Below are 11,584 nucleotides of genomic sequence, written 5' to 3'. Positions count from 1 at the left end.
TGCCTCTGCCAAGGCCTGGGCTCAGACTAGAGGGTCAACCACAGGCCCAGAACTCTGAGTAGCCCCTTGGCACATTATGAGGGAGAGCCCTAGCACCATTGTGACCTGCCTGCACCCTCTGGGACAGACAGGCGGGCTGTTGGGCACTGTAGGCACAGTGGGGTGGGGGCCTGAGGGCCCCGGTGGCCCAGGGACCCCATGGCCATGGCTGAGCGGCCTCGGCCTGGGTGGGCCTCATATCACAACCCCAACACCAACAACTGCCAGGACCTGGGCAATTCCATCCTGTTGCTGCTCGGCCTCATCATCTGCATTAACATTGGCATCAATATGGTGACCCTGGTGAGGGCGGGGCTGCGTGGGAGGGTGCTGGTGGGATGGCTGGGGGCGTGCCTGGTGGCCAGGGTCTGCCTGGGGTCACTGTGACTTCCCCCACCTAGCTCTGGAGCCGACTCCGTGGCATCTTACACAAAGTGTTCCATCGTATCATTTGTGAGAAAGGTAGGCCTGGGGCTGGGGGAGCAGGTGCCAGGGATGAGGGTTGGGGCATAGGAGGGGCAGAAACTAGGCGTTCCAGCCCCAGCCCCAAGCTGGCCATTCCCTTCCTGCACTCCCCTCCCAGACACCACAGCTGTGCAGCTTCTCTCCCCGAGCCCTGCCTCTCCAGCCCTGTAGGAGTCTCCCACTAGCCTTTCACCTCTCCCCGATCCACAGAAGCTCCACAGTCACGCTCAGCTGGGAAGCAGATCCAGCCCTCGAAGAAGCAGAGCTCCCCTGCAGTCCACCTTCGATGCACCATGGACCCTGTGAAAATGACCGTGACCCCCCCTCCCACTCACCGCCATCGCCATCGAGGCTCTCCAACACGCCGTGCCCACCGCCCAGTGGCTTGGGCCCCTGACACTGATGATGAGAAACCCCAACATCAGTACCCAGCAATCTGCTCCTACCACTGCGATGGCCCCGAGGACTGGGAAGGCTTCCAGCCCACCCAGGAGACCTGGGCTCCCTGGACTGAGGACACTCCAGAGGTGTCTCCCCAGACCATCCGCTTCCAGCCGATGGCAGAAGAAAGGCCCCTCAGAACAGAGATCCGGTCAGAGCTGGGTCTGGAGGCCTATGTGTACCCTGTGAACCCCCCAGCTCCCAGCCCTGAGGCCCCCTGCCACAAGAACAGTGGGGCAGTGGCAGAAGTGGAGGCTCAGTTCCAACCTGCCCCCCCACCTGTCCTGGGCCCAGCAGTCATCCCCGAATTCCCCCAGCACCGCTCCTCAGGCCGAATAGTGTATGATGCCCGGGACGTGAGGCGGCGACTTCGGGAACTGACCCGGGAGGTGGAGGCCCTGTCCCACTGTTACCCTCTGGCCTCCGGATCTAGCACTGCTGAGGGGACAGGCAAAGACTGGGTGTACTGTTCTCTGAATGGGAGGTGACTAGGAAAAAATAAAAAGGAGAGAGGAGGTGGTTTGTGGTGGTGTAGGGGGTGCTGGGGCCTGCACAACACCCGGAAGCCCTGCTTGCAAAGGGAAGGATCTCCTTGGCAACAGGGCCCTGAGAGCCCTGAGAACCCTTGTCAATCTCTTGCTCCCATAGGCCCCGTCCTCAGCCCTTTCCCAGGCCCTTCTTGGTTCCGAGGCTCCCACCTGCCCCTACCTTGTTTTCCTTGGTGCCCAGAGATGTCCCCCAAACCCAGCCCAGATCCCTGGGCAGTCCTGCGCTAGAGGAGTGACCTCCACCCCCAGCCTAGCTCCTCAGAGGGCAAATTCCTGCCAGAGCCCGGGTTTAGGCCGCAGCCACAGGTGAGGTGTGGTTCCCACTTAAGCCTTGGTTTCTTTTGGGAGGGATGGCTGAGAGCGAGGGTATCTAGGCCCTCACAATTCCCTAGTCAGAACCTGAAGCTCCTGTACCCTTGAGCAGGCTTGGAGCAGAAGATGAAATACTGGGGACACTCTCAAGGTCTGCCTCACCATCATATCACAGCCCTCTGTGATACCCTCTGATTAGTCCACCACGTCACAGATGAAGAGATGGAGGTTCAGGGAGGCCAAGTAACTTGCCCACAGAAAGTCAGGCCCTGCCCTACTCCTAGACCACTGGGATCACATGCACGTACACACACACACACACACGCACGTACACACACACACGCACGTACACACACACACACACACACACACACACACACCTTGGGAAGAAAGAGCCACAGGAGTGAGTCCAGACTGAAGTGAGTGTGAGTGAGCTGGACCTCACCTTCTGAACTACACAGATACCTGGAAGCAGACAGAGCTTTTGCAAATTGCCCTACTTCTCCATTCATTTACACTCAACTAATGTTATTGCTCATTCAATTATATTCAGTGGGTATATATTGAGCATCTACTATGTGTTTGGAGGCATGATGGGAAATGCTCACTGGCCTTCCCTCTATTTCTGCTGAGTAGTTCACTGTGTAAACAGATGGCTTGCTGTCCCCAGGCCACCACTTCCACAGACCCCAGTGATGAACCTGGTTTACATTGAAGACTTCTTTTGTCATAGCAACAATTGCATATATTTTGTGCTTTGTTAATTTCATGTGGTTTTCTTAAGGTTTTTCTTAAGCTAACATTTTTTCAACTTGGAGTGGGAGTGGGTCAAGAGTCAAGGCAGTTGGTCAGGCAGGAGAGAAACCATGGGTGGGCTTGGTTGCTGCAGGGGCAGCTTCATCAAAGAAGTCAGTCTGGCTCTGAAGGGAAGGGGCCAGTGGGCTCAGGGACCACCAACACCTAGGGCTACAGGAAGAGTTGGGCAGGGACGGGTGCTAGAGGAATTATGACAGGGAAATGGGCAGGATAGGGAGGGATTGTTACAGCAGGGTAACACCTGAGGGGACTCTAGCTGTCACCCATCCATCCACGTCATCCTAACTGCTGGCCCCAGAGTAGGCATGAGGTGGGGCACACCAACAGGCTGCATAAGTTGCCATAGTGTCTCCGAAGAACAATGAAATGGGGGAAATCCTTTATGTATGACTCAATCCCTGTGAAGACTGTCTCATGACTGCAGCTACCATATTTTCAGATCGGGAATCAGGTGTGGGGCTAAGCAAGCCTCATGGAGACAGAGGAACAGACTGTCTGGGGTACCTGAGGACTGAGCTCCATCAAGCAGGAGCCAAGGGCACAGACAGCCATGTAAAAGGCCAGCAGGGTGGATAGAGGAGCTTCCACCTCTGCATTGTGATGCTTCCTAACCTGCCCCATTATGACCTGGCTCCCTCACCAGCCAGTAGGTATCGCCAGGTACTGGCATGAGTGCAGTGTGGGTCGGGGCCGGGAGGGTTGGGGGGGCACAGCCCAGGTGGCCCTAGGAGCCCCCCACCATGGAAAACCAGCTATGGCATAACACCGCGGGGTGCTGCAATCAATACCAAGAAAGCCCCCAGGATGCCGAGGACATCTTATTCCTGCTGCTGGGCCTCATCATTCTTGTCAACATTGGCATCAACGTGGCAACTGTGGTCAGTGATGGGTGTGGACCACCCCGAGGTGTGGTGAAGAGGGCTAAGGGTGGGAGCCAGCTGCAGCCTGCACCTCCACCTGCATGTGCAGTGCTGTTGGGGTGCAGAGCCTGGTCTTCACTCCCATTCCACCTGCCCCTAGATGTGGCATGGGCTGCAGAACATCTTGGACAAGATGATCGATTGCACAAATCAGAAGAGTAAGTATGGCAGCTGGAGAGGAAAGGGACCCCCACCCCGACCCCACAGCCTTAGAAACCCAGGCCCAGTGTTCCCAACCCTGACCTCTTCTGACGATTGCCCTGACCTCATGTACTCTTGCCTTCCCCAGTTGAAGTTCAGCCTAGTGAAAGTTCCTCCAAAGGCCTCCCAGCCAAGGTCCAGGATGTCCAGATCCACTGCATCCTGGACCCTGTACAGGTGAAGATGACCCGACCCACATGCTACTCCTCTCCCTCCTGCCATGGTCTCGGTAACTGCCGCAGCCGCCTCAGCAGTCGCAGTCGCAGTCGCAGCCGCAGCCACCGCCGCAGCAGCCGCAGCCGCCACCAGCGCCAGCGCCGCTGCAGCCACCAGCAGAGGCCACAGAACCACAGACGACTCTCCCATGGCGGCTCATTCTTCCGTAACCAGCACGGCCGCTCAATTTTCCCTAACCATCACAGCCGCAAGACGTCACAGCTAAGGCGAAAGTCCTTCTTTGATCCAGAGGACCCAGACTCCTACCTGGAGGAGGATGATCTGGCCTTTCCATACCCCAAGTACCCACGTGGGGGCTGGGGTGGGCTCTGTCCACGAATGGGCCTGCACTCCAACATGAGGCTATGGGGCCGCCGGGGTGGAATCCTGGCCAGCCTGCCCCCACCCTCTCCCTACCTGTCACCTAAGCTGCGCTGCATGCCCAAGCGTGTGGAGGCCAAGTCTAAGCTGAGGCTGCAGTCCTATGGGCCCCCCTCACAATGCCGAATTTGGGGCAGTGTGGAAGCTGAGCAGCGGGCCTCATCTCCACCACCTCTCCGCCGGCTGCCCCCTAACCCTTCCTGGGTCCCTGGGGGGCACAGCCCTTACCCTGCATCGGGCCTAATACTGTATGACTCCTGGGATCAGCGGCGGCGTGGAGTAGAGAGCTCTGAGCCCCCACCTGCCTTGGTGTCCCGGAACTCCCGGCCTGAGGCCCAGGGCTACCGGGACCACTATTCCCCCCAATCCCGCCGGCGGAGCCTGCCTGGTCATGCTCACAGCCAGCCCAACCGCAGCCCCCACCCATCCATGGGACACTTGGGCTATAGCTCCCGGGATGCCCACGAGGTCCGGCGCCAGGTGGCCGACTGGTCTGAGGCTCCACCTGCTCGGCATCCCCTGACCACCTCTGCCTCCATCACCGTGTTGGGGGAGAACTCACACCAACGGGCCCCAGCCGCCCTGCTCCCCCACTCCTCCCAGCCCCTGCCTGAAGTCCAGGCTGCTGATTCCGCCCCACCCCCGTCCACCTTTGTCCCACTCAGCCGGAATCCAGGGGGCAATATTAACTACCAGGTGTACGACAGCCTGGAGCTAAAGCGGCAGGTGCAGGAGGGCAGAATACGGGCCAACTCACTGCCACTGCCTTCCACCTCAGCCTCAAGGCCCTCCCTGCACAGAAACCGGGCCGGGAAACTCAACTGACAGGGCGAACATGGGTGGTGGGGCGGGACACGGAGAAAGGAATAAAGAGCAACAGTCCAGGAAATGCTGTAGTGGTCTGTGCTTTGGAAGTGCCACTCCTTTTGCCAGCCTGTATCCCTGCCCTTGACTTCCTGAAATGAGAAACCAGCATCCCCTTCTTGGTGTGAGCCTTCCCTTGGCTTAGTGGCCATGCTCCTGCCAGCAGGCCCCTCCTGGTCCCGTACCATGCACTAAGTAGATCTTGCAAGGGCAGGTTCTGAACCCCTCCAAATCTCTGGCCACCCACCCTGGCTCTCTGCTCTGCCTGCTCCCAAAGGGGGCTGAGATGTTCAGCCCCACTCAAAACACTAAGGTCAGAAATCCAGACCTGGGGGTTCCATGTCCAGGCAGATCTAGGCTTGTGGCCCAGGGTAGGGCAGAAGAAGGCCAAGGCTCTGGATTCCAGCCAGGCCTTCCCTAGGGCTCTGAGGCTGAGGTCTTCCCAGTCTCAGGTGTGGTCAAGGGTAAAAGGCTCAGGATTGTCAGTGGAAACTGCAGGAATGATGGAGTGAGTGGTGAGTCAGTCAGTCAGTGGGCAGCAAGGCAGTGACTGAGAGAGAGGGCAGGTGCGCTGGCTCCCAGGCCCTGCTTGACTGTCCATGTTCAGGTTACTCAAAGCTGGTTGCCAGGGAACTCCACCCCAGGCCCTCCTCTTCCTTGACTTCCCTCATTGTGACCCCAACCACCTTCCTCATTATGACTCAGTCCTTCTCCCCTCCCCCACCACAGAAGTCTGGCTCCTAGTGAGTATGTGGGGGCCAGGGGGCCCAGGTAGTCCTGGGACCCCAGGCCATGGGTGAGCAAGCCCACCACGGAGCCCAAGTATGCTCTGGCACCAACCCCAGGAAGTGCCAGGACTTGGGAGACTCAATTCTTCTGATTCTGGGCAGCTTCATCTTGCTCAACGTGGGGATCAATGTGGTGACTCTGGTCAGGGCGGGGTCTGGGCAGCAGGGTTGGGGGAGCTCTGGGGTCTCAAAGAGGCTGAGAGGGGAGGGCTGCTGGGATATGACCAGACAAGGGCTGGACTCCAGGGCTCACCATACCTCTGGGCTCTCTCCTCTCCTGCTCCCCTCAGCTCTGGAGGCATCTGAAGAGCACCTTGAGGACTCTTTTCCATCATTTTTTCCCCAAAGGTGAGTGGGCCCTGGCATGGGCTCCCAGGGATGTGGGCCTGTCCCTTTTCTTCCATCCCTGTCCCAGTTCTCAGTCCCTAAGGAACCCAGGCCCTGACCCATCTTACCTCTCCCTGCAGACAAGCAACCCAGTGGTATAGGCAGCCATCCCATGTGTATGCGCTGCTCCACGGATCCCAAGAACCTGTGCTCAAGAGTCTCTTCTCGCTTCCATCGTCGCCCAAGCTTCCTGCTCGGGCACACTAACCACCTTGACTCCTGGATACCAGACACAAATGATGAGAAGGTTTCTAGGTGCTGCTGTATGCCACCTCAATGCAGACATGCCGGGGCTCCCACGGAAGCTCCATGGGGACTGTGGAAGGAGGGAATGATGGGAGCTGGGGAGGCCCCTCAGGTCACAGCCTTAAAGGGCCAAACCTCCTTGCTCTCCAGACCAGAGACATCTTCCCAGTTCCCAAAGATGAGCAAGTTGGACATGGTTCCACTCCACTTGCCCCAAGAGAGCAAGACTAAGACCCCAGACTATGCCCCAGCCCAGGCCCCAGCTCAGGCTCAGACCCACTCCCTAGCCCACACCTCTGAGCACACTCCCATCCACACCCAGACCTACTCCCCAGCCCACACCCCTCAGTGCACCCACTCCCAGGCCCAGGACCTTGAGCATGCATCAGCCCACACCCAAGCCCACACCACAGCCCCTGCCCCACCCCCTACCCCAGACCACTCCTCAGCCCACACCCCAGCCCAGAACCTAGACCACACCCAAGCCCGCACCCCAGCCCAGGCCCAGACCCACTCTCAGACATACACCCTTGGGCACACCCAATCCCAGGCCCACAGCCCTGGCTATACCTCAGCCATTGCCCCAGCCCTCTCCCCAGTCCACACCCCTGCACATGCCTTCACCCACTCCCAGGCCCAGGCCCCTGAGCACACAGCAGCCCATGTCTCTGCATATGTCCCAGACCACTCACATGTAATCCATACCCATACCCACACCCCAGCTCCTGCCCCAACCTCTGCCCCAGCCCCTCCCCCAACCTTAGCCCCAGTCACTACTCCTGCCCAAGCTCCTACACCAGACCCTGCCCGAGCCTCTGTCCCAACCCCTGCCCCAGCACAGGCCATGGCCATGACTACCACTCCAACACAGGCTCATGTCCCTGCCACCACCCCTACCCCTATCCTAAATCCTATTCCCTCTACCCTGTCTGCCTTTAGCCATGGCCTCTCCACTGGCCATGTGGTCTATGATGCCCGCAGGGCAAAGCAGAACTTCTTCCATATATGCACCCCCCAGAACTCTGGGTATTCCAGAAAGGACTTCGGTGCTCTCTCCAGGCTCCAAGAGGGTCAGAGCCTGGTGAGCTCTGGTATATCTGAGCAAACATCAAAGCAACACAGTGGGGACAGTGCCAAGCCTCATGCAGGATCCATACTGGGCTACCTGGACCTGGGAAATATGGAATGGCAGATCTCAGAGGACGCCAAAGACAAGTTCTCCCAGCCCAAGACCTTCCCTTACTGCAGTTTCCATCCTTGCAGTTCTAAGAGGAAGAATACAGACTCCCAGTCTCCAGTCTACCCCAAGGTCCTGGTCTACTCTCAGGATACTTCATCTTCTAAACCTTGCTTTCATTCTCCAACCACTGCCCAGAGCTCACTGTGTACCCTTCCTCCACCATGCACTCTTTCCTTGCCACTTGTTCCCCCTAGATCCTTTGTCCTTCCTCAACCTATCAACCGTCAGAAGCCCTCCACCTTAACACAAACCCCCACCTTCCTCCCAACCTCCAAGTCTCCTCAGTGTATCCCTCCTTCCCAACTTCTCATGCCTCCCCAGTTCTCCACTATTTCCCAAATCCAGATCCAATCCCAATGCTCTGAACTTCAGAGTCTAGGCCTTACCCCAGACCCTGGCCTTCAAAGGACCCCATGCCCTTCAAAAGACTCTAGAGTTCCCAGGAACCCAGGCCTTACCCAAGATCCAGGCCTCCACGACAATCCAGGCCTTACCCAAGATCCAGGCTTCCACAAGAACTCAGGTCTTGCTCAAGATCCAGGCCTACACAAGTTCCCAGGCCTTACCCAAGATCCTTATCTCTGCAAGAATCCAAGACATTCTGAAGACTCTGGCCTTCACAAGAATCCAGGCATCACACAAGATTCTGGCCCCCAAAAGAGCCCAGGTCCTACTCAAGATGCTGGTGTCTTTAGGAGGCCATGTCTTACCAAACCCTCTGGCCTCCACAAGAACATACCATTTACCAAAACTTCCCAGAAGAGTTTAGGCTTTATGCAAGATTCTGGAGTCCGCAGGAATCTTGAACAAAACCAAGAGACTGTAGTCGACAAAAGTCAAGATCTCTGCCAGGCAACTGACCATCAGAAGGACCCAGGCCCTTCTCAAAATTCCGGAGGTTACAAGAGTACAGGCAGTGTCCAAGATCCAGGAATCTATAAGACCCTAGGCCTTACCCAAGACTCTGGGCCACAGAATAGCTCATACCTTGCCCAAGACTCTGAAGTCAACAAAAGCCCAGGACTTGTCCAAACCTCTGACCTCCCAAAGTGCTCAGGCCTTATCCAAGACTCAGGAGACTGTAACAATCCAGGCCATAGCCAGGGTTGTGGTGTCTGCAGGGTCCCAGGTCTTACTCAAGATTCCAAACTCCCCAACAGTCCAGGCCTTACCCATGTCACTGAAGGCAAAAGGAGGCTGAGCCCTACCCAAGATGCTGGAGTTTACAGAAGAACTGAACATAGCCAAGACCCTAACCTCCACAAGTGCCCAGGAATTAATCAAGATCCTGGCCCTCATAAGGACCCAGCTGTTGTTCAAGACTCTGGCCTCCCCAAGATTTCAGGCCTTACCCAGGAATCTGGCCTCCACAAGGGCCCAAACCTTGCTCTAGCTACCAAATCTGTCCAAGTCTTATGCCCACTTCAGACCTCAAAGTCAACACTGTCCCAGACAAAGTTTGCATCCAAGAAGGCCGCTCAGAAGGAGGATAAAGAGCAGCACATACCCTGCACTTCTGCACCACTCAATCAGAACTCCTGCCCTTACAAGGCCCAGGTGATCTCCAGTGACCTGCAGACCTTCTCAGAAGTACCTGTACTAATAGAGCTGCAGTCATCCTCTCGGCGGACAGGCAGCCAAGACTGGGTGTACCGCCCTGTGGATACAATTTCTTCAGGCTTCCAGAACTATCGTCAGGTATCTATGCCTCCCAAAATCAATGGGAAGTACCACTACCCTGGACCAGGCACCCGGGGAGGGCATGTGGTCTTTGATGCCCGCCAGAGACAGTTGACAGTGGGCAGGGACAAGTGTGAAGCTCTGTCTCCCAGGCACCTTCGCCAAGAGGCACCCTGCAACTCAGGGGAAACCATCAAGGAGTGGGGATATCAGAATGTGATGAGGACCTTGGACAAAGAGGGGACAAATGTGCATCAGGAATAAAGAGGCAAGAGAAGTGTTCTGTGGTTGTTTGAGGACATCCACCCTACTCCATCCCTGATGCCAGCCACCCACAGAACCTGGTTAGGACTAGAACTATCATGTCCCTCCTCCTCCTCCATAGCTGCAATAGCTAAGCCCATTACCCTCAAGGTCCTAGAGCTGCATTGTCCAACACAGTAGGCCCTAGCCACATGTGCCTATTAAAATGTAAATTACAGGGCCGGGTGCGGTGGCTCACGCCTGTAATCCTAGCACTCTGGGAGGCTGAGGCGGGAGGATCGTTCTGAGCTCAGGAGTTCGAGACCAGCCTGAGCAAGAGCGAGACCCCGTCTCTACCAAAAAATGGAAAGAAATTAATTGGACAGCTAAAAATATATGTAGAAAAAATTAGCCGGGCATGGTGGCGCGTGCCTGTGGTCCCAGCTACTCGGGAGGCTGAGACAGGATTGCTTGAGCCCAGGAGTTTGAGGTTGCTGTGAGCTAGGCTGACGCCATGGCACTCGCCCCAGGCAAGAGAGTGAGACTCTGTCTCAAAAAAAAAAAAAAATGTAAATTACAATTAAATAGAATGTAAAATTCTGTTTCTTCATCTTATTATTTACATTTCAAGTGCTCAATACTCACATGTGGCTAGTGGTTATTGTACTGGACTGCAACAGTTCAGGACATTTCCATCACTGCAAAAATTCTATTAGAGAGCAATGCTTGAGAATTTAGAGGAACTTTCCCTTGTCACCCACTCTAAACATCTTCAAAGCTCCCACAGAGTCCCGAGAGCTTAGTTCTTTTTAAGAGCGGCTCAGAAGCCACCCTCTGGAGAGGAGGTGAGATGTAGGGATGCCTGATGCCTGCTTACCCCAGACTGAGTTCTCCTGATCTGGCCTCTTGGGTCACAGCCAGATATACATGTACGGAAACGTACTTCCCCAATTCTGGGCTATGTTTCCGTGCTCTCAGTTCTTCCAGGGACCCCCAACCCTGGTTACTGAGGAGAAGAGCTCTGTGTCAGTGACTAGGAACCCCTGAGGTCTGGGCTTCCCAAATTGAGCTCTGGATTTCAGGATTCCCTTCCTTTATAGGTCTCTAATTTTTCTAGGTGTCCTTGTTTAATTCACTTGCCCACAGACTAGGCCTACCCCACTCTGGAGACAGAACACAGGCAGAAGGAACATAAGTTCCCAGTGATGGACTGGTATGATCTGTGAGCCGGCCCCTGGTTTCCTACCTTTCTATCCCATTATCCTGGCTTCTGGGCCCATCGGGAGTCACAGCTGTGTTCTGGTCTCTGATAGCATAGGTTACTGAAAGCAATTTCCTGCCCTCGATAATTTCTCATTGCCCTGCCCCCAGCCCAACTGGTAATTTCTTCTGGACTTGACTTTCAGCCCTGATAACTCTTCTGTGTACACACATAAACTTTGAGACTCCAAAGTATTTTCCCTGCCACAATTCAGGTTGGAGTGACCTGAGGTGGGCATCCCTAATATGTACATCTCTTGCATTAGTCAGATGTTCATATCTGGGTGGCCACCTGTCTGGTCCTGCCTAACACTACCACCATTGATTCCAAGAAGATACTTCTCCACCCAGCCAGGGAACCCCTTTCCAGCACTTTCCTGGCTTAGCTCTGACCGTGGACATGTGCAAACTTTCAAGGATGCAATCTCCTCGTCCGCAAAATGGGGAAGTTATAATTACACGGAGGAAATCTGCTAGATCTAAGTGACCAGGGCTCCTGTATTCATAACATGGGATGCAGGGGCCCCATCTCTCCCC

At 55.9% G+C, this 11,584-nt stretch overlaps 2 protein-coding genes across 2 annotated transcripts; both read left to right on the top strand.

Annotated features, from left to right (window-relative positions):
* The first annotated feature begins 198 nt into the window (after positions 1-198).
* On the top strand, positions 199-1,433 carry SPEM1 (spermatid maturation 1). The gene is made up of 3 exons (XM_012655749.1): positions 199-342; positions 441-501; positions 715-1,433. Exons 1-3 carry the CDS (start codon positions 199-201, stop codon positions 1,431-1,433), a joined length of 924 nt encoding a protein of 307 aa, XP_012511203.1.
* Positions 1,434-3,361: 1,928 nt separating this feature from the next.
* On the top strand, positions 3,362-5,164 carry LOC105819486 (chromosome unknown open reading frame, human C17orf74). The gene is made up of 3 exons (XM_012655748.1): positions 3,362-3,499; positions 3,642-3,699; positions 3,831-5,164. Exons 1-3 carry the CDS (start codon positions 3,362-3,364, stop codon positions 5,162-5,164), a joined length of 1,530 nt encoding a protein of 509 aa, XP_012511202.1.
* The last annotated feature ends 6,420 nt before the right edge of the window (positions 5,165-11,584 follow it).

This window comes from Propithecus coquereli, unplaced genomic scaffold (genome assembly GCF_000956105.1).
Source record: "Propithecus coquereli isolate 6110/MARCELLA unplaced genomic scaffold, Pcoq_1.0 Scaffold482, whole genome shotgun sequence".
NCBI classification, from domain to species: Eukaryota; Metazoa; Chordata; class Mammalia; order Primates; family Indriidae; genus Propithecus; species Propithecus coquereli.
This window is presented reverse-complemented; position numbering and strand designations above follow the sequence as displayed.